General features: G+C 42.3%; 1 protein-coding gene across 1 annotated transcript in view; it reads right to left on the bottom strand.

Moving 5' to 3' along the window:
* Positions 1-26534, bottom strand: part of C8A (complement C8 alpha chain) — a 62580-nt gene that overhangs the window by 22411 nt on the left and 13635 nt on the right. Inside the window, exons 2-7 of the mRNA XM_024756244.1 lie at positions 23812-23914; positions 18292-18436; positions 17161-17308; positions 11627-11816; positions 9017-9217; positions 6764-7004 (exon numbers count right to left, since the gene is read on the bottom strand). Coding sequence (XP_024612012.1) covers positions 6764-7004; positions 9017-9217; positions 11627-11816; positions 17161-17308; positions 18292-18436; positions 23812-23914 — 1028 coding nt within the window. The remainder of the gene's footprint in view (positions 1-6763; positions 7005-9016; positions 9218-11626; positions 11817-17160; positions 17309-18291; positions 18437-23811; positions 23915-26534) is intronic.

The following is a 26534-nucleotide window of genomic DNA, read 5'->3' as shown; positions in this document are numbered from 1 at the left end:
AGTGTTCGTTAACTGTTGGCCATCTTACCAGTGCTGCTAGAGTCTAAGCCCCTGGAATATAGTATCAGAATGAATGACAGAAGTGTGGGGAAATGGTGTGGGACAATACACGAGCTCTACATCAGAAGACCTTAGTTAAAAACTAACTGAATCATGTTAAGCCATTTACTTTGGGTCTTTGGACCCCAGCTTTCTCTCTATAAAATCGGGAAAAATAATAATATAATTCCTTATAAGCTATTATGAATATCATCTTCAATGCCAGATGTGAATGATTATATTTTACCAACCTTAGGAGTTTTTCTATGTAAATATATTTTATTAGAACCAGTTAATTCTAAGTACAGTGAATAAAAAGATAATTTGTTAATCCATTTCAGGTAGTAATCAATTTGGTTGTCCTTTAATAAGTCATCCCCGACTATAATCAGATGATTAGAACAGAGAAACCCCATTACCTTCTATATGAGATAAGAGGACCCATGTTGGTATCTAGACAGTGCTTACCATGTTATGTGGGCTTAATAAATATTGAATGGAAAACTGAAGGAATGAATAAATAGAGAAAAGGAAGATGGAGGAAGAGAATGTAGAAGTATAATTGATACCAGCTTTAGTGAGATTTTAGTCATGTCCCTGTGACTTTTGCTACCCAGTGTGTTAGGTGGTAGACCAGTTGGCCAAGGACCCCAGCTAGAGGGCAATGGTCAATAACTGGCTGAATGTACTATACTCTCACTAGAAGGATCTCTTCCAGCGTCACTGTCATCTGGCAGCCATCAAGGGGAGGCATAATGGAATGCAGGCACTGATTTAGGCAGAGTTGTTACCACCTTGAAAGATAGTGATGAGAATTCAAATTGACCTTGATCGATGGGAGGAGCAGTCCCTCCAAAACTGGATGAAGCTCTAGAGAAAGAAATGAATGACCTTGATTTAAAAAATGGGCAGGTGGGGGAGGAGGCATGATTGATGAGTCTCCAAGTCTACAGCAGAAGTATTGCCCACTGCAGGCTGGACATAATGATAATGATTTCCCTTCCATTTGAACAGTGTTTCAGAGCTGACCAATTGCAGAGCCCTAGGAGATATGTTGTCTTATTGTCCCCACTTTACAGATGAGAGGACAGTTAACATTATAGAGTTAACAACTGGAAAGCAGGGAATAATAAATATGGTAAATCAACATAGTACAGCAATAATAGGTACCATTTTTAAACTCTTACTACATGCCAGGCACTGGGCCACCTGATCACACAGATTGTTTCATTTTATATTCATAACGACCCTAAGAAATATTACTGTCATTGTCTCATTTAGGGAAACAGGAAACTGAGGCATGAAGCAGTTAATTTGCCTGAGGATCACATGGTTGATAAGTGATGGAGATGAGATTTGAGCCCAAGGAATCTAAATTAGAACCTTTTTCAGCAATTGATGCTTATCGAGTGCTCATTAGAGCCTGAGCATTACACTAAATATTTTCTGTAGATAAGTTCACTTATTCCTCACAATTACTCTATAAGTCAAATGCCATTAATACCTCCAGCTTAACAGGTGAGAAAATTGAGACTTGAAATGATTAAATAATCTGCTGGTAATCACACAGCTAATAAGTGACAGAACCCGTATTTTCAAACACTAAGCTATCCTAATATCCTGCATTAAAGGGAAAACTATCTACTTAAACACTTATCATGCAAGATGTACTTGGAATTAGTCTCAAACAAACCCTTGTTATCATTCCTATTTGGGTCTTGAAAAAACTAAGGCTCAGAGAAATCAAGTACCCTGATCAAGGTCATGCAACTGTTAACTGGTAGAACCAAGATCCCCACCCAGATGTGTCTGACTCCAAAATCTGGATTCCTTGCTACCATCTGCCGGCATATTTTTTCATTCCACAGTGCTTGATCAAATGATATTTGCTACTTACAATCCCACCTAAAACTGTAAACCATAATAGTAACTACCGTTTAGACCGTGTTTTATTTATCACGTGCTTTTTAGAGTTAATTCTCATAAGAGCCTTTTGCAGTAGTTTATTATCCATACATTAGTTATGGGAAAACTGAGACTCAGAGATGCAAAGTTTTAGCTTTTAAATGGCAGGACCTACGTGAAAAGCAAAGACATCTTTGTAAAAAGAACTCTTTTTACTACCGCGTTGCCTAATGGCTTTTAAATGGGGCCGTGAGATGCTACTGGCTTCTCACCAGCAGGGCGTCAATAGAAGTCATGTTTTGTTAAGGTCTTTGCAGAGCCCTTTCAATATGGCCCCAAACTATAGAATCATGAACTTTTAGAGCCTTGAGAGCTATTAGTTTACATTCTATTCCAGGCATGGTTTCTATTACAGCATCCCTGATGGAGGTATCTTATCAGATTTACTTAGATTCCTTAACTGCTAAGAAACTCTATTTCATGTTGCATTTTGAGAGACATCTCTCCCAGGAAGCTGGCCCTCCCAGGCAAACTCGTCATGTTCTTCTTGCCCTAATGTGTGTGTGTGTGCGTGTGTGCGTGTGTGTGTGTGTGTGTGTGTGTGTGTGTGTGTGTGTGTGTGTGTGTGTGTGTGTGTTAGAAATATAATGTAGAAGGAAAATAATGTAATGTAATGTAATGTAATATAATGTAAATATAATGTAATGTAATGTAGAAGGAATACACCTCACAATTCACACCCAGGCCATCTGCAGATTATCTAAATCTGCTTTCAAAATATGTCCCTAATCAGTCATATTCTTTCATCTCCATTCTTTATTCCCTACCTGGATGTCAACAAGTCTTCTAACCGTGCTCCCTGAGTCCACTCTCAACGCATGTAATCTGTACTCTGTATAGTAGTGGAACGACCTGCTGACACAGAGATTAGACCATGGCAGTGCCCTGCTGATAACCCTGCAGTGGTTTCCCGTTTCACTGCAGACACGGTCCATACTTCTTACCATGACCAGCAAGACGCTCTGCAGCTTCTTCCAACCTCAGCTCCCTCCATCCTCCCCTCACCCGCGGGCTTTAGCCAGACGTTGCTTATTTCAGTTCTCAAACGTGGCAGGCTGTCCACTCTGCCCAGGACATCCTCCCTCTTTCTTGTCTTTGGAGTCTCCTTCTGAATATCTTTTAGACCTTATCCCAGTTAATCCCAGACACTTTCCCAGATAACCCTAAACTAAGTGATTGTCTTCTCCTTTTCCTCTCACAGTTATTCTCTATTTCTACGACCTGTTCATTTTCTAGCCAGCTCTTATCACAGTTTGCAATTTTATATGTATCTATTCATTAGCTGACTCAACAGAAGTTATTAAGGCCAGACACTGTTCTAGGAGATGAGTATATAACAGTGAACAAAACATATGAGACCCCTGATTTCGTGGAACATGCATACTAGAAGGAGGAGGTTGACAATAAACAAATAAGCATGTGAGCGTGGTAATTACAGAATATATAGTGATGTTCTGAGAATTAAAATAGGGTGCTATAACAAAGAGGGACTTGCCACATGGTCAGAAAAGGCCTTTCTGAAGAGGGGGCATTTAAGTTGAGATCTGAATGATTAGAATACAGCTATGAAAACATCAGAGAGGAGGATAGCCCAGACAGAGAGAATAGCTAGTACCAAGGCTGTAGGCTAAAATAAGCTTGCTGTGTTAGAGTGTGAGCGGGACAGCAACGATGACAACAACAAGAAAAGAACACAGAGAAAGAAAGAAAGGAAAGAGAAAAAAGAGAAAGAAAAGAAAAAAAGCTATCATATTCTAGCAGTGGCCAGATGAGAGATCATAGTTGTTTGGACCAGTTAGATGGTAATAGAGACGTGGACAGATGCCACATGTGCTTTAGAAGTAAAGATGACAGGTCTCACTGATGAGGGGCAAGAAGTAAAGGAGGAACCAAGGATGACATCTGGGGTTTTGGCTGTTTATTTAGTTTCCTCCCCTAGATTGTGAGCTTTGCAAGAACCGGAACCATGTCGATTTTGTTCACCTGGCACATGATACAAACTCAGTTAACATGGTTGATGAATGCATGTCTGAACGAACAAAACTATGGAAGAATGTGCAGAGGAATATCAGGGCAGGTTTCAGGGAGGTGGGGCTGCCCATACAAGTTCAAAAGAATGAGTTGAAATCTGTCAGGTTGGCAAGACAGGAAAGTGCTTTGGAGGCTGACAGCACAGCATGTGCAAAAGAAGGCAGGAAACGTACATGAATAGAATGGTGTCACTGAAGTACTTGCCCTGTCCTAGGTAAATTATCAGCTCTGTAATAGGGCCAGACTCCAGAGCAGCCAGATGGTGAATGCACTATTCTCTTTGTCAGATCTTTATACAAAGACAAATAATAGGAGCTCCAAAGAAGAGGTGAAGGAGAAAAAAAATCTAAATCCAGAAATTCAAGCCCCAATCCATACTGATTCCTGTAGAAGGTAGAAAGCTGTCAGCAGCAGCCCTTGAGGAAAGTCTAGGGTCCCACTGAAGTCTAACATCACCTCCCCAACATCCAAGACATCCCCTGATTTTTGATGGATGATTTCATGCTCTCTTTGGGGGAGAAGCATTTTATCTAAAGAACACATTAGAAGAAAACAGCCTCGTGCGTCCTCTGGGATGAACCCATAGAGAATCTGAGGCAAACCCAAGGACAAAAGATCCCCCCAGAGCAAACCAGCCTGTGTGTTCACTTAAATCATTCCATTCCAAGCTCAGCTCTTTGAGGACATGAATGTATACCACACGGGGTATTTCTTAGAAACAAGCACTTGATAGAATATAAATATTGTTAAAGTCATTAGATCAAAGATACACAGAGAGAAAAAAGACATTGAAAAAGGGGAGAGAGAGAGAGAGAGAGAGAGAGGGGAAAGGGAGTGAGAGAGAGGATGAGAAAGCGACAAAGAGAAAATTAGACAAACATCAAACATAGAAGGGTGTGCATGATTCTATCTGTCAAAGGGAAAGAAGGTAGATGTTTTTGTTCTTTGTAGGTTAATATGTAAATGACATTCTGATTTATTAGCAGTCTCCAGCAGATGAGGTGATGATTAGCACATTTCCATATTTATAGAAAAGCAACACTAACCTTCCGGATTTATAGAAAATCAGCTCTTCCCAAATAGCAAATTGTGCTATTATCGACATATGGTTTTCTATAAACAGAGCTGAGGTAATTATCCCTGGGACAATTCGTTAGTGGGCTCCTTTTGAATATTAACCACATTGGAAGCCCATTTCTGCCTCACAGATTTTAAAGAGGAGGGGCTCGAGATACCCCAGGCAATTAATTAGTAATCCACCACCAAAGACGGAGCCTAAATGAAAGGGTCTACCACAGCCATGTGGTGGAAAGACCCCAGGTCCAGGGCTCTGACGCCAGCTTCCTGCAGCCCTGGGCCAAGTAATTAACGTCCCTAAGGAGCCTCAGCCTTTCTGGGGCTAAAACTAGAATTACACTAACCTCCAAATGTTGTCAAGAAAATTAAATGAGAATGTACGCAACAGTCCTGGAACTTAGTAAGTACTCAGCAAATGTTAGCTCTTTTTCCTTCCTCATGTTTTTGAGTGACTCTAAAAAGATCCACGTGAATTAACTTTTTCAAACTCTTTTTACACTGATCTCTCCTGAACTATTTATTTTGTATCATGACTCTGTCCATGTCTTTAACTGGCAAAATTTTCTTGAAGCAATAATTTATCTTTGCTACCTACAACCCACTATGATATTTTTTATTCTGTTCTGTGTTGTTCAAAATGTTTGTGTTCCGTACATCGATATCAAGACCTACTATTGGAGAGACACAGATGTAGAGAACAAATGTATGGACACCAAGGGGGGAAAGCAGGGGGTGTGGATGTGGTGCTGGGATGAATTGGGAGATTGGGACTGACATATATACACAATATGTATGAAATAGATAACTAATAAGAACCTGCTATATAAAAAATAATTAAATAAAATAAAATTCAAGAAAAAAAAAACCCGTAAAGTTCTCCCACTCAAAAAAAAAAAAGACCTACTGTTGGGTTTCAATCTGCAGTTTGTATTGTGCTACAAGATGTTAAGGACCGCATTTAGATTTGCTCACCTTTGTATCCCTAGCACAAACACATAATAGATACTCAAGATATTTGAATTATAAAAGAATGGATACATGAATAGATGGATGAGTTAATGAATGACCCTAGCCAGGAATCTAAGTTAATGCCGGCTTTCAAACTCCACGTCTTGTTTTGCCCGCTCACCCTGCATTGAGTGCTAAAGAGGCGGAAGATTGTCAGACATGATGCTTGCTTTCAAGGATCTTGCTATCTAGATTAGGAGAGAAATATTAACATTTGGAAAATTGTTTTTAAAGACTAAGCAGTGTGGAACTGATATGAATGTGTTGAAGGAAGGAAGTGGCCAGCCTGGGCTGGTGGAGGCAGGGAGACTCCAAGAATCTGTATTTAAAATGTTTTAACATTTTAAATAGCAAAACCCCAGAGATCCTTTATTATTGAAGAGGTAACTATGGTGCGATAGAAGACACGTGGTTCTGGAGAACTAGACAAGTCTGAGTTCAAATCCTGTTTGTAGTGCTTGCTAGCAAGTCATTTCACCCTTCTGAACCTCAAGTCCCTGTAAATAATAATACTAATGCTACCTTATAGAGTTGTCATGGAGGCTAAATGAGTTCACGCGTGGCTGATAGCGCCTAGAAAATTGCAAACCGTGTCTGGCGTACGCATCGAACACTGCGTGCATCAAGCACCCGTTCTACTTACCAGCTGTTTCCATTCTTTCTTTGTTAAGCACCAGGATATATTCAAAAATGCCGCCCATCGTTCCAGACGTTATGTAATGGGTGCCGTAGTCATCGATGAACTTGGCGTACATGCCGTAATCGTACTGCTCTGGAAGTTCCAGTAATGACTGCAGCATAACTTCATCCAACATGATATTCTCCCTCCTCATCTTAAACTGAGCAGTCTGCACCTTTGTGAAAATTCTCATGAAGCTATATATCTGCCAGTAACAGCAACCGCCATTGAATGGAAGAAGAGAACAAAGAGAGTATACATTTTACTACACGAGATCATGCAAAAGGGCAGTATTTAGTACCTGTGGGAAATGTAAATATATTCACACGTAACTGCATGAACATAAATACATATAGCAGAGTATTATTACATTTTGCAAACACATATTAGACACCAGCCTGGCTTCTTCTCCCACGTCTGCATCTCTGTTCCCACTGCCCCTGTCCAGGTCAAGTTCTCATCAGCTTTCACTGGGTTGGTTACTACAATGTGTTTCACTGTGCTCCTGTCCTCTGTCCGGCCCCCAGTCCAACCTCACCTCCATATTTCTCCCTGCTCTAATTAAAGCACTGCATTATGCAACCTGCTACACAAATATTAGGTACCCATTAAAAATTAGGCTTAGGAATATTTTGATGACATGAGGAAATGCCAATATCACTTAATTTATTAAACAAATACCTTTCAGTGCCTACAGTCACATGCATTACGCTAGGTGCACAGGACATGATCTTGAATGAGATAGGCCCCTGCCCTCATGGAGATTACATTCTAGTGGTGGTCTTGTACTGTTCGGTAATCAAGAAAAGCAGGATCCCCAGGACCAGGGTGAGGTTGGATGGGTTTAAGAGGAGGGGGGTCATGTACGAGCCTTATTTGCAGGGAATGTAAACCTCGATCCAAAGTGATAGTGAAAGTTGGAAGAAGCCACCTGCTTTTAGAAAAGTCCACATGAGTCTGTGACAGTCAGATCTCAGAACAGTAGCTTATTCGTGGCAAAGCTCCAGAATGTAATTTATATATATATAAAAATTTTTAAATTTATTATTTATTTTTGGTTGCATTGGGTCTTTGTTGCTGTGCATGGGCTTTCTCTAGTTACAGTGAGCAGGGATTACTCTTCTTTGAGGTGCGGGGCTTCTCATTGAGGTGGGTTCTCTTGTTGTGGAGCACTGGCTCTAGGCATACAGGCTTCAGTAGTTGTGGCACACAGGCTCAGTAGTTGTGGCTCACACGCTCTAGAGCACAGGCTCAATAGTTGTGGCGCCCGGGCTTAGTTGCCCTGTGGCATGTGGGATCTTCCCGGACCGGGGCTCGAACCCGTGACCCCTGCATTGGCAGGCGGGCTCCCAACCACTGCGCCACAAGGTAAGCCCTGTAATTTATATTTGTTGAGGAAGTTAATTTTTATAACTGTATTTTCATCATCCAAAATAATGTTTTGAGCCCTAACTAAATCCCCAGTTCTGGTATCAGTGTCTTGAGGCGTTTGGTAAATTTCTGATCAGTTCAGTGAATATTTCTCCAGCTCCTGATTACTTCTCCATCCTCATCACTCCCTCCTTTCCCTTCCCACCTGTGCTTCAGCCAGCAGAAGTCCTTTCAATCCCACATTTGTGTGAGGCCGTCTCTCGTCTCCAGGCCTTTGCACATGCTGTTTCCCAGACCTAGAACAGCCTTCTGTTAACTTCTGCCCCCTTTCATCTGGACAACTGGTACTAGTCTTTAGATCCCAGTTTAGACAGACTTCCTAACTTCCTCAAGGATGCACTGTCTGACCTCTCCGGATAATAGGCAGTTAATGGTAAATGTTTGATGAAGAAATGAAAGATTCATTAAGCAGGCCAGCCCTCCAATCTACTTGGAAAAGCCGGGCTTGCTTTAGAATTCTTCCAAGTCTGGTTTAGAGGGCTTGGCTGTTTCTCTTTAAGACATTACCCTTCTACGTGTTCCCCTCTGTGCTCCAGGTAACCATGAAAAAGGATGGGGAAAGTGATAAGAGTACTAGTCTTATCGTGCAATTTTATTCCCTTTGTGATGATTCTGCGTGGGCAAGCGTAAGAAGAAAAACAAACATGATTACTACTGATCAGACATGTCCAATTACACAAGCAAATGAAGGTTCAATTACTACTGTACTTTTCAATGCAGTTAAGGTAATACGTGTTCAGCATAGATTATGGAATACTGGGTGACACGGGCATTATGTTTTAATACCTTCTGATTATACTTGCGTAACATATTCAAGACCGAACTGCCTCGTGACCCAGATACACCTGCAGTCACAGTAAATGGGCTGACTGCAACGCCCACACCAATGGTCACTCCAGCCGACACAGACTCGTCATTTTTCACTTTAGAATAAAGGTCATTTGCATCATCGTAGGACTCTGAGGAGACTGTAGTATCCGCCAGGGCCTGGAAAGCATCACATAGATGTTAGCCTTGTGCATTAGCGTTATATTCCAGTTCATACTTAATATTTAAATCTTTGCTTTGTAAAATAGCCGAAGTTTCAGATCATTATAAATAACTCTTTTAAAAGGCTATTCCGAATTGATACGAAAATACAGAAAATTCAGCAGTGCTTAGTATTTCGTGGTACTGCTAAAATATTTATTTAAACACACACACAGACACACACACACGATTCTGATAAAATGCTATATTATTTTGAGCATGTATTTCTTTCCAGCGGGCTTATCCTTCTTGAACAGATGGTTGCTTGGCTCTGCAGTGGAGAGATACAGAAAGCCATGTCTAGGCGTGGACCTGGGAGGAAAGGGGCAAAGGCATGCAGGTGGTGATAGTTCTAAGCAGAGGTATGCTTAGGGACCACCCACAAGTGTTTGGTTATTTCATTCCAGGATTGCATTTCTCTGCTAGCTTGACCTGAGGCGTGGTCTCGTGAGCCAAGGAAATGAGGGTTAGGAGCCTATGAGAGGTTTGCCCTGTAATCACGAGAGCATGTGTTGAGATGGAGGCTCCATCAGTTTGGGTCCTGAGAGTCTGTGGTGATGAGAGTTTCTTTTCCACCTTAGGAAGGATGAGTAGAATAAGTAGGGCATTGATGCTTCAAAGCACTGAGATTTCAGAATCCTTTTTGCCACAGCATAACCTAGTCTATCTTGCCTGACACGTAGGCCCTAGACTGTCCTCCAGTTTAGAAAAATGGCACGGTCTATGTCTTCCAGTTCGTAGACGGAGCCTGATGGCAGAGGTGGAAGTGGGGTGGGGAGAGCCAATTTCTTTTTTTTAAACTGTAGTTGACTTACAATGTTGTGTTAGTTTCAGGTATACAGCTTCAGATTCTTTTCTATTATAGGTTATTACAAAGTATTGAATATAGTTCCCTGTGCTATACAGTAAATTCTTGTTTATTTTATATATAGTAGTGTGTATCTGTTAATCCCATACTCCTGATTTATCCCTCCCACCCCCCCTTTCCCCTTTGGTAGCCCTAAGTTTGTTTTCTATGTCTGTGAGTCTGTTTCTGTTTTGTAAATAAGTTGATTGGTATTATTTTTTTAGGTTCCACATATAAGTGATATCATATAGTATTTGTCTTTCTCTGTCTGGCTTACTTCACTTAGTGCGATAATCTCCAGGTCCATCCATGTTCCTACAAATGACAACATTTCATTCTTTTTTATGGCTGAGCAACATTCCTTTGTATATATTCAACACATCTTCTTTATGATGGACCTTTAGGTTGCTTCCATGTCTTGGCTCTTGTGAATAGTGAGAGCCAGTTTCTTAAAAACAGACTCAGTTAAGCCTGGCCTTATCCTCTGTCAATATTTTTCTCTTGAGAAACTTGGGGGAGGGAGGATGTGACTAGATAACTGTTCAGAGTACTGGCATCCTATCATCTCTCTCTATAGATAGAATGTGGATGATACATAGATAGAATTTGCATGATCTAGCCTCCCTTCTAAAAGACGTATAGCCAGGCTTAGTTCAGATAGATCTGGATTTAAATCTCGTCTGGGCTTACCTACTGAGCCTGGCGCTTTATCCCTCTAAGTCTCTGGGGTTTTTAATATCTAAAATGGGCCAATAATAATATCTGACGCATCGTCTTGTGATGAGGGTTCGGTGGGAGAATTTGTGTGAAAATAGAAGAGCTGACACATGGTAAGCCTGCAGTGAGGTTTGCTGTGTAGACGGCTTACCCAGAGGGTGAGGGATGAAGAAAGGAATGGCCAGGAGCAGGCTCTGGAGCTCGTTGTGAGCTACAGGCTGACCAGGAGACAGCAGAATTTTAAAGGGAGAGACTCTTAGGGATCATCAACAGTTTGCAAGCACTTTGCAATAGCGGAACCCTTTCTTCCAACAAAATCATGGACAGAAAGTCAAGAGATGAAGGTCACCAGTGAGGACCAGCTCCCGGTGAAGCAGGAGCACAGTTCTCAGAACCCCCAGCCACCTCCTGTCCTGCCCCCACTTTACATCTTAGTAACCTGGGCCCGCGGAGGGGCAGTGAGCTGCTCAAGGTCTGATTTACGTCTATTCTAATAGAGTCAAAACCTGGAAATAGGTCTTCTGACGAGCAGCCTAGAAAATCAGGCCCCGAATCTATTTTATTGACTTAGGACTGGAGCCGAGATCTAGCAGGGGCTGGTCCCATTTACAGTATGCGGCTCACTGGCCCTGCCGTTGCCCCTTCAGCACTAAGCATGCGCGAGGGCAGGTGCAGTGGGACCTTCAGCCACCAGCAAACCCCACAGGAAATAAGGTCTTCCAAAGCAAGGCAGCTATCTCCACCAACAGCTTCCCCTCCCTGCACCCACCCAGTGGCCTGTGAGCACCCCTGTTCAGACTTACCTCAAAGTGGTACTTCAGGAAATTGTAGGGTTTCCGGAAGTACTTCTCATCATCTCCATAGTAGAGACGCTCACAGGTGGGGTCATACCGAAGCTCTCTCCATTCCCCGTTGTATACGGTCTCACACTGGCCCCCATAATACCTGACATCGTATACGCTCTGAGCTTGTTTCTGGGTCAGAACATTATACCTAAATTGAAAAGGCAAGCAGCTTCTGGGAGAGAGCATTGGAAGAGCAGAGATGGCACAAAATATCCTCTGGACCATGAGTAGCTGGTGGGCTGAGCAGCACTTCTCAAACTGTGTTCTGTGGAACCCCAGATTTCCTTGAAGTACCTTAAGGGCCACTTTGGGCAACAATGGGAGACTGAGTGGACTGGGCCAGGGCCCCCAGGTTCCCTTAGACCAGATCAGCCAGACAACTCCGTTCAGCATCTATAACAGTGCTCCCACATGGGAGGCACCTCTAAATATTTGTTGAGTAAATTGAAGAAGAATATGCATGATTATCAAGAGTCCAAGCATGGGAACCAGACAGTCTGGACCCGTTTCCTATCTCTGCCACATCTAGCTGTGTGACCTTGGGCAGATCATTTAACCTCTCTGTGCCTCAGTGTAATCATTTGTAAAAAGCAGCCAATACTACTGCCCTCACAGAGTTAAACTATGAGTTAAAACAAGAACAGTACTTAGCATATATGAAGTGTTAAATAAATGTCGCTGTTGTTTTTGTTAGTATGATTTCAGAAAAGGTTTTGCTGCTAAAAAATAGGTTTGAAATATTGGGTGTAGTTCATAGTGGTAAGCTGATGATCTAATCCTCAGAAAGGCCTTGGCGTGGAGGAGGCACAGTGTGGAGGTCAGGGAGACGCCTGCTTAATTTCCAGCTCCGTCATTTACTAGCTGTGTGACTTTGGACACATTCTAGAAACTTCCTGAAGCTCATTTTCCTCATTTGAAAAACAGACATAGTAAAACTACCTCTCCTGGGTTTTGTGAAGTCTAAATGAGAGTATCAGAATAAAACAGAAGTACAGTTGATAGTAATACTTCTTTTCCCCTAGCCCAATACCTTTCCAGAAATATTTCCCATACTTCCCTCTCTGGGGTATTTCAAATCTATCTGCCCAAGTTCTCTGTTTTAGGTCATGGATGGTTTAACCATATTTAGGTAAAAATCATGTGAAACAGGTGAAAATCTGCTTTAATCTCATACAAAGAGAAAGTTAACCGAACAAAATCATTGAAAGTTGGCTAAGAGTTATAAGACCTAACAATCTAAGCCTCATATGTTGTGGATAATAAAATGATTGCTTGTCTTTGCCTCTCAAACTCCTACTCAGCCTTTAAGACCCAACTCAAATGTTGCGTCCTCTGTATTGCCTTCTTTGATTATCCTGGACAGACGATTGTCCTTCCTCTGTGTTCCCATGGCATTCAGTGATCGCCTCTGGCATGGCATTTGTCATGTTCATTTATGTCCTCTGTGAAAGGGCACAAAGGTAGATGAGCAGGGGAAAAACTGTGAATAAAACCTACTTCAAAGGAATAAATGGATAATTGTAGAGCCACCTGGCATATAGTAGAAATTCAATGTAAGTTCACTTCCTTCTTCTCTTCCTTTCCCCATCTCTTTCTTCACATTAGTGGAAGTGATGTAATAATAGCTATGATGAATTGAATACACACTATACCAGACATTTAGCATACATTAACTTTCAACCTCATGACAATTTTGCAAATGCAAAAATTGAAGCTCAGAAAAATTAAGTACCTTGCCTATAGTCATAGCTGGATTTTTTTCCTAGATTCTTTTTGACACTACAATCTGGGTTCTTAGTCTTTACCCTGCAGTTTCTATCTTTCCCCCTGTGGAACATGTTTCTGCCTGTAGCTGATAAATACAGCCCTCTAATGGGCCAAAGAAAAACTCTAAAGAACAATAAGCCCTAAGATTGTAATGTAACCTCTAACCGTAAGTAAAGCCTGTATATATTTTTAAAATGTGATTGCAGAAGCCCCAGTGAAAATAAAGAGAGACATTCTACTTTTCGGAATTTAGAAATATTCACACATGGGTACAAAATTATGTATGTAAGAATGTTCATTGCAGCACCGTCTATAAGAGAAAAATGGAAAACAATCTAATTATCTTTCAATAGGAGGTAGTTAAATAATTTATATAGTTATACTATAGGAGAATTGGGAAATCTTATTTTATTTTTTACAAAGGGCCAGATAGTAAATACTTTAGGCCTTGTAGGCTGCGTAGGTTTCTGTTGCAACTACTGAACTCTTCCACTGTAGGGCAGAAGCTGTGTTTCAATAAAACTTTATTTAAAAATAGACAGCAGACTGAATTTGGTGTTCAGGCCATAGTCTGCTGACCCCTGTTAAGGAACACTATGCTGCCTAGAAAAAGACAACAGAAGATATGGGAGGAAAATCTTCAAAATATATTATTAAGTGAAAAAAGCAAGTTATGGACAATATGTAGTCTGATCACATTTATGTAAAATACACTTATGTCTATAATGCACAATACACCTGATAGGCACACCTTCCATACAGTGTATGTTGTCAATGCATTTTTACATGATTGTGAAATCATGTAACCGGGGTCAGCTCTAGGGAGGGAAGAGAGAGAGGGTGAGTGGGTGGGACCAGGTGAGGGATAGTGAAGGAAGAATTTCAGTTTTTACCTCAAATAGGCATTACTTCTGTAACAATAAATAAAAATTAAAAACTGGGAAGTGCCTAAATTAGAAAAAATAAGATATCAGGAAAGGCCTCTGAGATCTTGAGATGAATGAAAAAACCACCATAATGTCAGCTGCTGGGAGTGGAGGTGGGCCCATTCTACTGGTTTCAGTGTTAGGTGTGGCAAAGCACACGAATCAGCAAGTACCTTTGAAATCTCCTGATTGAATCACATGAGAGCAGGGTCATGGTCTGTGATATTTTTGTCAATTACGAGGGAATTGTTTTTCAAGTCAAAACCTCAATATTTCATGCTTGTAGTCTGTTTATCCCACAGTCACTTTCAAAATCAACAAGAATCCCCTTTTATTGGTGTTAGAAGCTGAAATATGTTCTCCCAATATTTGTATGTTGAAGTCCTGACTCCAAAAACCTCAGAATTTGACTGTGTTTTGGTGATAGGATGCTTAAAGAGGTAATTAAGTTAAAATGAAGTTATTAGGGAGGGCCCTAATCCAGTAGGACTGGTATCCTTCTAAGAAGAGGAAGTTAGGACACAGCCATGTACAGCGGGAAGACCATGTGACGACAAAGGGAGAAGACAGCCATTCACAAGCCAAGGAGGGAGGCCTCAGAGAAAGCAATCCTGCTGAGACCTGATTCTGAGACTTCTAACCTCCTGAGAAAATAAATTTCTATTGATTAAGCCACTTAGTTTGTGGCACTTCGTTATGGCAGTCCAAGAAAACTAATATTATTGGTCTAAAAGAAACAGGAATTTGATCATCTTTTCATACGTGTGTGTCTACATGCATTTACAGGATTCTGTCCTATCTTGTAGGAAATCTTATTTTTTTTTAATTTAAAATCTTATTTTATTTTTTACAAAGGGCCAGATAGTAAATACTTTAGGCCTTGTGGGCTGTGATCTGAACGTAATTAAACCTCAGTGAATGAGAGCTGCATTTTACAGCACCCACACCTGACCCAGAGTGGGCTGCCATGTGGCTGGGTCACTGTGTGATGAGTACTGTCTCTCTCTGTTTCCTCATCTGTAAAGGTCCAGTTGGTCATATTGATTTGTTTCACTGCAATCAATACTCAGTGAGAGGCTGTTATGGGGAAAGCTCTGACATAAGGGCTGAGGAGATGAAAAAGGTGAATCAGAGCAGCCTCGGCCCTCAAAGAGTTTATACTCAAGTCAGAGGACAAGGCCCAAAGCAAAGTGTCAGGGAACTAACAATACCATGTGTCACTATGAGTGTGGCCCTGTGCTGGATGCTGGAGAAGCAGAAAATGATGAGGACCCCTTAGCCTGGGGAACAGATGTCTCTGCCCTGTCGGATAAGTCCTGGGAGAGTAGGACACACAGGGATGCTGGGAACAGTAGGAGGGGACTAAGCCAGCCTAGACAGTGTTGAGAGGAGGGGAGGGGGTGTCAAAAAGACCAGCTAGAGGAGGTGATGCCTAGGTGTCTTAGCTGGGCTGTCATAGCAAAGTACCATACCCAATACAATACCCAAGTCTGGATGACTCAAAGAATAGACATTTATGTTCTGTCAGTCCTGGGGGCTAGAAGTCTAAGAGAAAGGTGCCATCAGGGTTGGTTTCAGTGCGGCCTCTCTTCCTGGGTTGCAGATGGCCACCTTCTCGCCATAGCGTCACATGGCCCCTTCTCTGTGCACATGGTGAGAGGTGAGCGAGAGCTCTCTGGTGTCTCTTCTTCTTTTTACAAGGACACCAGTCCTATTGGATTAGGGCCCCACCCTTATGAGCTCATTTGACCTTAATTACCTCTGTAAAGGCCCTATCTCTAAATACGACCATATTGGGGGTTAGGGCTTCAACATACAAGTTTTAGGGAGATACAATTCAGGGCACAACACTAGGCAAAAAGTTAACCGGTTAGGAATACAGGGAAGGACATTTCAGAAAGAAGGAACTAACTTTATGAAGTGGGAAGAAAAGAGTATGATGTGTGCAAGGGACTAAACATGAACATAAGGTGCACAGTGAAGTAAAGTTAGAATTGAGGCTGATTGAATCTCAACAGATAAAGAAACTGGCCTGAGAGTTATAAGCCAGCAATGGCAAAGCGGAGATTCAAGCCCCACCCCATCTCACCCTAAGGCCTTGGTTATATCAGCAACCACAGTGCAAAGCAGAGTAAGAACAGGGCTACTGGAAAGTGCACTTGGGCCAGAGAAGTGCTGTCTTTTGGGAATATTGGAAGCCTTCATGGAAGGTGTAGCCTCTTAAAAGGGCCTTGGAAATGGAATTGGGGCAAGAGGAATGAGCAGTAGAGTGGGAAAGGGTGAAAGGAGGACCCTTGGGCAGAGACATAAAGGGGAAAACATGAGCTATGTCCTGTAAAATTCATATGTTGAAACTCTAACCCCTCGTGTGGTGGTATTTGGAGGGAGACCTTTGGGAGGCGCTTAGGTCATGAGAGTGGAGCCCTCGTGAATGACATCAGTGCTCTTATCAAGGAGACCCCATAGAGCTTCCTAGCCCCTTCCACCATGTGAGGGCACAACGAGAAGTCTGCGGCCTGAAAGAACACCCTCACCTGACCAGGCTAACACCCTGATCACAGACTACCAGCCTCAGAACTGTGAGAAATACATTTCTGTTGTTGATAAGCCACCCAGTGTGTGGTATTTTGTTAGAGCAGCCCAGATGGACTAAGCCACTTAGAGGGATGGTGAGGATGGCCTCACAGGATACACTCCAGAGAGATTCCCCACAAAGGCCCTCTTCTTTCCCTGAAACTAATACTCATGATTGGAGAGAAATCATGCCCTGCTCCCGACAGCCAGCTGGCAGCGACTCACCCCGAGGCCACCCTCTCTGATCCTGGAATTGGGTCATACTGGCTGCAGTCATCTTCCAAGACCCTGATGTCTTCACAGTTGTCCTCATCAGAGCCATCCAGGCAGTCATTGTCTCCATTACACACCAGGTGGCGCTTCAGGCAGCGACCTGAGGAGAGGCCGTGGATGCTTCTAGAGTGTCTGGGACTCCTCCCCCTCCCTCATGACCTGCATCCATAGTCACCAAGTCCGTTCCACCCCTGAAATAGCCCTTCGATCCTCCCAGTCCTGTTCCATCCTCCTTCCATCCTCACTGCCTCTGCCCTCCCTCCAGCCTCCATGTCTCTCACCTGTAGCCCCCCAGCTCAGACCCTGCCCCAGGCTTGCTCTCTCTAATTCAGTCTCCACATTGCAGCCCCAGGGATCTTTCTAAAATTCCAGTCTGACCATGTCATCCCTTGCTCTGCATCCTTCAGGACCTCCCCATTCCTCTGCTTCCAAATGTCACTGTCTGGCCCCCAGTAACCTACCTGGCCCATCCCCTGCCTCTCTTCCCAAAGCACTTATTCTGGGCTCGTTGTGAGTCCCTAAATCTCTGCGTTTTTGCACATTCTGTCTCCTAGCAAACTCTTTTTCATTTTCTAAGTCTCAGCTCAAGTACCATGTTGAATCCTGCCCTGACTGCCCAAAGCAGATTTAGGTGCCCCCGCCAGAGTCCGTACATTGGACCCTGTACATACACCCATTACACTGGCTATCACAGGACACTGTCATTGATTCCTTGTAGGTCTGTCTCCCAAAGAGACTAGGAGTACTCTGAGATCAGGCACAAGGACTTTTCACCTCTGCATCACCAGCAGGTAGCACATTGTCTGGCCATCATATGTACCCAATCAGCATTTACTCAATGAACGGATGGATGAGTGAATTGTACCTTTTCCAACTCAATGGGTGTTCCAGCAAAGTTGCCTCAGATTTACTTGGGCTGCTGACTTGGCTTAAAATTCAGCTTTCTGGGTCCCATCCCAAACCCCAGAACAACAACTTCTAGGGGAAGGGCTCAGGAGCCTGCATTCTAACAAGCTCCTGGAGAACTGTTTTGCATATTAAGTTTGACAGGCACAGCTGTTATCCTTCTGAGATGCTACTCACCTGTCTCCTTACACTGGAAATCCTGTCCACACTGTGCTTGCTTCACACAAGCTGTGGGACTGTGACAGCTGGCTTGGTCCCAGACAGTCCCACTGCAGATGGTTCCCCCGAACTTGTTAGGCTGCAGGAGGCTCCGGTATCTGTACTAAATCAGATTTGGAACCAGACACATTCATTGTCTATCCATCAACTGAGATCAGTGCAGGCAGGTCTCAGCTTAACATAAGGAATGACTGTCTAATGATTGAGAGCTGCCTGCAAAGCTGTCTTTTGCAGGGATGAGTGATCATAAATGGCGGTGTTCAGCCAGAGGTGGCACTGTCACCAGCTGGAATATTGAGTAGGGCCTCCAAACATCAAATGAGAGGTTTGGACTAGTTATTTCTAGGGTCTTCCTACTTGCTAGGAACAACCTCTGTCTCTCCCTTCTGAAGCCAGTTAGTACCTATTCATCTTTCAAGACTCACAGTTTACCTCCTCGGGAACAGACTTCCCTAACTAAGTAATAGATTCTCAGTTCCCTATGTACCCTCTCTCCTAGCACTTGTCATATAAGGTTGTGATTGATTGTCCACTTCTTTGTTTACGTTTCTCACTAGTTTAGGGACAATTTGCACATAGGGTTAGGGTCAGCAAAGGGAGGGCCACGTCTTATTTGGCTTCATAGACTTGGCACTTGATCTATGGTCAGTTACATGGTAGTCACCTTTAAAAAGATGTTTATTACTTTTCCTTTGAAGAATTTCTTCTGGTCATGGCATTTCCTCTTTCCTTGTGGCATGTCTCGTATGGTTCAGGTGGGGGTGACGTCAGGACGTGTGGATGTGAACGAGGCAGGGCAACCAGAGTACCAATCATGTGCCAAGTTGCAATGATTGGTTCATGACTCGACCTTAGGGCAAATCATAGTCATCTCTGGGAAGTTTCTTTCAGAACTATTGGAAAAGATAGTTTCTTTTTAGCTGAAGTTGCTGGGAATTGTGGGTATCAAGTGGTCATCTTGCCTATTATAGAAAGAGCCCATCCAACAATTAGAGAGACAAAAAGAGCTCTGAAGACATCATCTGAGACCCTGTGTCCAGCTCTGACTGCAGATGAATAAATACTTACTGAAGGAAGGAGAGAAACAATAAAAATGCATACCAGCCTTGGGCTCAATGTTTTTATGACACTGTCTTCTCTAGGGTGTACAGTGTTAGATACTAGCGTATCAGGAAGAAGCCGAACAGTAAGATATTCCAAGAAATTGAAGTTCCATCCCTGTCTTTAAGAAGCTTAGAGATGGTTGAGGGGATAAAAAATATAACAATATAAAACATGCTGTATGAAGAGCTTCACACGGAGTGTCAGTCAGCACCATATTTTCTGCCGTCTCTTAGCCCACAGGCCCTAGCTTCAAAACTGTTAATAAGTAAATAGGAAGGCAATGATTTGAGAAGTAAGCGAATTGAGTTCCTGACCTGAATCTATTTATTACTTGCTGGGTAAAGTTATCAGAGCCTGGCACTTTATGCCTCACTTTCCCAATCTATAAAATGAGGTGGCTTAGTTGACCTCACTAATCACAATTACTTAGGATTCCTTCACCTATAGTTGAAAGAGCACAAGCATGAGATTAGACCAACTTAGGGCCAAATCCTGGATTCACTGACCAACTGCCCATGAGCAAGTTACTTATCTTTTCTGAGCGACCACTGTCTAGTATGTAAAATGGGTATGATGGGACCTTACCTCGAAAGGGTTTTGTGAGAACTAAGTGAGAGGAGGTCTGAGGACACACCTAGCCCTGGGCCTGGCATATCACTGGTGCTCAATAAATGGAAGTGGTTTCCGCATCATTATCAGTGCAGCCTTTTCCAGATGCTTCCAGGGCTGAGTGTGAAGCTTCCCCTCCATTTCCTCTTGCCCACTTCTGCCTACTTAACTCCCTCTTAGCAAAGAGGCAGAGGTAGCAAAAGGAAGTGAGGATCCAACCTGCCCATTTACCTTCCCTGACTTTTAGTTAATAACAGCAATAAAAGATTTGTAAACTAGGTGAGAAGAGATTATAATTAGCGATCAGTATGGGAATAGGAAGATATTTTCATTTTCTACCCACTCTCTTGCCCTACAATGCAGTAAATAAAAGAGAGCTCATCATACAAATGTATAGCCAATTCTCTTTCTCAACCTTGAAAACATTCATCAGTTATAAGACCTGAAGTTACCGTGATGGTGATGATGGTGATGGTAGCTACCAGTTATTGAGTGCTTACTATGGCCCAAACCCTTTACATTCTTTATGTCAGTTAATCCTCACAAGTCTAGGGGGTTAAGTACTATTAATGATCCCATTTTAAGCTGGGTTAGAATTTCAGTTCTGCCACTTACGGTATATGTGTCACTGGGTAAATTACTTAACGTCTCTGACCCTCGGTTTTCTCATCTGTAAGATGAGAGAGATGAGAGTGTTCTGAAGATTAGTGATAACACAGGTAAAGACATCAGCATTCTGCGTGGTTCTGGTATGCGCTTAGTAATAATAGTTATCAACATCGTCATCATCCTCGTAGCCAGCTGTTGGGCTACTCTGGAAGGATTATGACTGAGTGGGAATTGGATTAGGTGACGTCTAATATCACTTACTACTCTCCATATAGCTCCGGGAGAGGCAGGAGAGGCATAGAGCTCAGGTTCACGGGCATTTTGGAATCAGACTGACCAAGTTTTAAATCGAGGCTCTACCACATTCTTACTGGGCAAACTAAGCAAAGGGATTGAGTGGTGTCTGTCACCTACTGTTGGCTGTGAAAGTCAAATAAGAAGATGATTTATTTAAAGCATTAGCACGGTCCTTGGTATACAGAAATTATTTAATAATAGCGACTATATATTGTCATTATCATCCTTCCTGTGGTTCCTGTACTTGGAATGATGGTGCAGACATGAGGTTCATTCCCACCCGCTCCTTATTTTCTAGGTTGTTATCAAATAAGGAAGACATTGTATTGCAGAAAGGTTGGTGAGGATACTTCCCTAGGGACCTCTCCGTGCCATTACCCGTGGTTGGTATCATTAAGACATAATTTTCTTTTCTAGCTAGTAGAAAATGTTTCTTTCCAGAAATGCACGTCATTGATTGAGTGATTTTGAGAGGAAGAAAAATATTAATAGAAAGAAACTCAGATGGTCTTTCAGTTAAAAAATTAACAGAATTTAATTATTTTAAGGATTACTTTAAAGACACGTGTCTTTTTGAGTCCCTAAGAAAGTAATAAACGTTGATTTAAACTGTAAGTCATTCACCTGTGCTATCTGCTATCTAAACAGCAGCACAAGAGAAAAAGGTAGCTTTAGGATGCTGTTTAAATGTATAATAGGTTGACTAAAGGCCATGCAAAGAAATTAAGTCCTAATCCTTGAAAGTTGTAAATGTTATCTTATTTGGAAAAAGGATCTTTGCAGAAATCATTAATTTGGAGAAATTACTCTGGATTATCCAGGAGGACCCTAAATGCCATCACAGTGTCCTTATAAGAGGAAAGCAGAGGGAGATTTCACATAGACACATAAAGGAGACACAGAGAAGGGAAGGGGTGATGCAGACAGGAGCAGAGATTGGAGCAAGGCAGCCACCAAAAGCTGGAAGGAGCAAAGAACGGCTTCTCCCCTAGAGCTTCCAGAGAGAGCCTGGCCGTGCTGACACCTTGATTGCAGACTTCTGGTCTCCAGAACTCTTGAGAGAATACATTTCTGTTGTTCTGAGCCAACCAGTCTTTGACATTTGTTACAGCAGGCTCAGAAAACGAATCCAGGATGTCAAAGCAGAATGAGAATTGGGGGCCAGATATTTTTAAACTGGGACATCTAAGATTCTTTGGCATATCCTAGAGATGGGAGAGGCAAAATCATAAACTTTAGCCTTCAAAGTTGAATAAACTAGCTCCAAATGGTGTTCCTGCCAGTGTCCTCAAAACTTCACAGGGCACTTTTTTTTTTTTTTTTTTTTTTTTTGCGGTACACGGGCCTCTCGCTGTTGTGGCCTCTCCCGTTGCGGAGCGCAGGCTCAGCGGCCGTGGCTCACGGGCCCAGCTGCTCCGTGGCATGTGGGATCCTCCCGGACCAGGGCACGAACCCGCACCCCCTGCATCGGCAGGCAGACTCCCAACCACCGCGCCACGAGGGAAGCCCCACAGGGCACTTTTGCATCTAACTGAGGAGGGGGTCTGGAAGCAGGAGGACTATCAGTGAGAGAAGAGCAGGGCTTGATTCAAGGCAGTGGGAGTGGAGTTGGAGAGGAGGGCACAGATAGGAAGTATAGAAACAGCTCACATTTATTGAGCACTTTGTGCCAGATGCCATGAAAAGCACTTTGCATGCATTACTCATTTAACGCTCTCAATAACTCTATGGTGTAAGTACTGTTTCAACTCCCATTTATAGATTAGGAATCAGAGGCACAGAGAAGGTAAAAATTATGTCCAAAGTAACACAGCAAATAAGGTGCAAGCCAGAATCTAAGCTGCAGAATCGAAGCTAAAAAACAGGCTTGACAGCAATAGGCTAATAGACAAGGTTCGGCAGTGATGTACCACGTCTGGGCTGCACCCACCCTGGGTGCATCCAGTGAAGGCATGTGTCGTCTGCAGAGATTTTAAAATACTAAGAAAACAGGGCTTCCCTGGTGGTGCAGTGGTTGAGAGTCCGCCTGCCGATGCAGGGGACGCAGGTTCGTGCCCCGGTCCGGAAGGATCCCACATGCCGCGGAGCGGCTGAGCCCGTGAGCCATGGCCGCTGAGCCTGCGCATCTGGAGCCTGTGCTCCGCAACGGGAGAGGCCACAGCAGTGAGAGGCCCGCGTACCGCAAAAAAAAAAAAAAGAAAAAAAGATAAAATACTAAGAAAACAGAATAGAAGTTAGTCTTCTTTCTATTGTCACCATGAGCCAGTGATTCTGAACAAAGACAGAATTGTAATACCCCTCCCTGACAGAGCCGAGTGCTCTCAACATCCCCCTTATGCCACTGAGTTTAGCGATCATCTTGGACCAATTAAAACCACTTAGATGGGCAAGATAGATACACATCTGTTCATTGGGCATGTCAGCCTTTTCAGTGCATGAAAGTGAAATCCTCAGGAACACCCTGTGTGACACGCTTTGGTTTATCTCAGTTCCTCATAGGTCATGGACAGCTTGGCATTTTATTCCTAAGCCATTGGTCCCTCCAGATGACCCTCATTGGAAGGTAATACATAGGCCAGGACCCAGAGTGGCCAGTGGGGATCAGTGTGCCCATGCCCGGAGTGCCACTTTTCTGCATCTAAGCCGTAACATACACATCTTTTGCAACCTCATCCAAATGCCTTACAAACAAAATCAGAAGAGGCAGAAATAAGTTCCACCAGCCACGTGCGTATGGCTTCTGAATACCCTTTTCTCCCCAGGCCTCTAGATTTATAGATGTGACTGTTTATCTCCATTTGAATGCCTAGTACACAATTTAAATGTTAAATGCTCCAAAATTGGTCATAAATGTCTCACCTTTTTCTCCTGGCATGGAAAGCAATCTGTCCACTCTCCCCAGTTGCCCAGCTGGCAGGAAACAGCTGTGGGAGTAGAACTCTGAACAGCCCGACTGACTCTCCTAAAGAGAGAAGAGACCCCTTGCTTCAATTTTTAAACTTTTTATCGTGATCATTTTAATTTTTGTAATTATAAATTCAAAAAGGTCTTTTAACATGACAGTATCTTAATAATATGAAAACAGGTGCTGAATTTTTCTCCAGCTTTATTGAGGCTTAATTGACAACAATCGTATGGGATATTTAGGATGACCAACGTGATGGTTTGACATACATATACATTGTGACATGACTATCACAACCAAGGGAAACACATCCATCACCTCCCATAGTTGCCTTTTTTTTTTTTTTTTTTGGTGTGGTAAAAACACTTCAGATCTACTCTCCTAGCAAATTCCAAGTGTACAATACACTATTAGTAACTATAGTCACTATGCTGTGCGTCAGAACCCCAGACCTTTTTCAGCTGATGACAGAAAGTTTATATCCTATGACCAGCCTCTCCCCATGTTCCTGACCCCACAAGCCCCTTGTAACCACTATTCTACTATCTGGCTTTATGAGTTAGACTTTTTTTAGATTCCACATATAAGTGAGATCATGCAGTATTGTCTTTTTCTGTCTGGCTTATTTCACTTAGCATAATGTCCTCCAGGTTCATTAACGTTGTCACAGATGGAAGGATTTTCTTCTTTTTTTAATGGATGAACAGATGCTAATTTTTTAATTTATAAAGGTTACCCCTTGATTTGGGCATCTGGGTACCTGTAGCTGTAGAACATGAACCAGTATCACAATATATATTCCCTTAGCCTTAAAGTTATCTGGAAGTGGGAGTAGGGATGGAGCAGGGAAGGGAGAGGAACGTCCATAAATGCAGTTATTTTTACTTGGAACACTGGGCTGTAAGGGTACTTCTAACACTAGAATGATTCTATCTTCCTTCTTAAGAATTGCATGTGCTGTTTTTAAAACAAAAGTCATATGGCCTAATGCTCTTTTCTTCCCCAATATTTTATTGTGGTAAAATACATGTAACATAAAATTTACATTTTACCGTAACCATTTTGAAGCTTACAGTTCAGTGGCATTAAGTACATTCCTATTGTTGTGCAACCATCACCAGTTTCCATCTTCAGAACTCTTTTCCTTTCCCTGCATCAATTTTGAGATGTAAAATTTAAGCAACAACAGCAAGAGTTGTGCACGTTTTCCCTCCGATCATTTCCAGTTTTAAGAAATGAAGAATAGGGCTTCCCTGGTGGCGCAGTGGTTGAGAGTCCGCCTGCCGATGCAGGGGACACGGGTTCGTGCCCCGGTCCAGGAAGATCCCACGTGGCGTGGAGCGGCTGGGCCCGTGAGCCATGGCCGCTGAGCCTGCGCGTCCGGAGCCTGTGCTCCGCAATGGGAGAGGCCACAACAGTGAGAGACCCGCGTACCGCAAAAAAAAAAAAAAAAAGAAATGAAGAATAAAAATGTGTTGTGCCTCTACCGTATGCAGGGATGATGCTGTAGTACTTCAGAACTCATGCTAATTATGCTGTGAACTGCTGCACGCGATGAATGATGCCCCCTATGCTGAAACCCCAAACAGGAAGCTCTAGTATCATCAGGAAAGTGATGTTCACCTTTATCACTGGTTCTCAGACTTTGGTCCCAGGAACATTTTATACTCTAACAAACTATTGAGGACTCTGAAGAGCTTTTGTTTAACGGGACTGGGTCGATCGACAGTCACAGAATCCAAACATCAAAACTGAGAAATTTTGAAATATTTATTTATCCATTTAAAATTACAACAAAACCATTACATGTTACCATATATGTTTATTTAAAAATCCATTTCCAAGAAACATAATTATTGAAAAGAGTGTTACTGGTTTATGTTTTTGCAAATCTCTTTTGATGTCTGGTTTAGTAGAAAGCAGCTAGATTCTCATTTCTGCCTCTTCATTCAATATGTTGCTTTATGTTGCTTTGGTTGAAATCTATGAAGAAACTCCAGCCTCATACAGTTATGTAGTTGAAAAAAATTATGTAGTTGAGGAGTGTTTTAATAGTCTTCTCAGATAATTTTGGATGTTCTTTGATGCTACACCAAATCTTGAAAAGCAGTCATTTCTTAAATGTTAATTGCACTTGGAACCTGAAATCCTATCAATGAATGTTTTATACTCTGTTACATTAAAACCCATTGATCTATGTATCCTTTAAATGTATCTGGTACCCATACATGATTTTTATAACATCAGACATTGGAAATTTACAAAACAATGGTTCTCTGAGTGTACATGTCTTAAAAATACTCACATTTCACTATAACATATTAATAAGTCAAATTTATTAATATTACCAGTGATCTCAAGTTCATGGTAGTGAATATGTTTTCCAAAATTTTAATTTTCGTTTGAAAGCCCAAATTTTGTCATTGGTAACAAATAATGCCGTTTGTTTTCCTGGAAACAATAGGCCCTCTGCTCATTTTTGAGACAATGTCTGCCAAGTATCTTAGCCTGAATAACTATAGTTTGTTTGGCAGTTATTCTGTCAAGTAAAAACAGTGTTCCAGGAAAAAGGCATCAACACTGACTTACAACTCAAACAATTGTTTTTTCTCAAGAAAAAACATGTACCGTACCCTCATACTTAGGTACAGTAGAAGTTCTTTATGCATCTTTTCCA

The sequence above is a fragment of the Neophocaena asiaeorientalis genome, unplaced genomic scaffold (assembly GCF_003031525.2).
Source record: "Neophocaena asiaeorientalis asiaeorientalis breed wild unplaced genomic scaffold, Neophocaena_asiaeorientalis_V1.1 scaffold205, whole genome shotgun sequence".
NCBI lineage: Eukaryota > Metazoa > Chordata > Mammalia > Artiodactyla > Phocoenidae > Neophocaena > Neophocaena asiaeorientalis.
The sequence above is the reverse complement of the archived record's forward strand: the minus strand, read 5'-3'. Positions and strand labels throughout refer to the sequence as shown.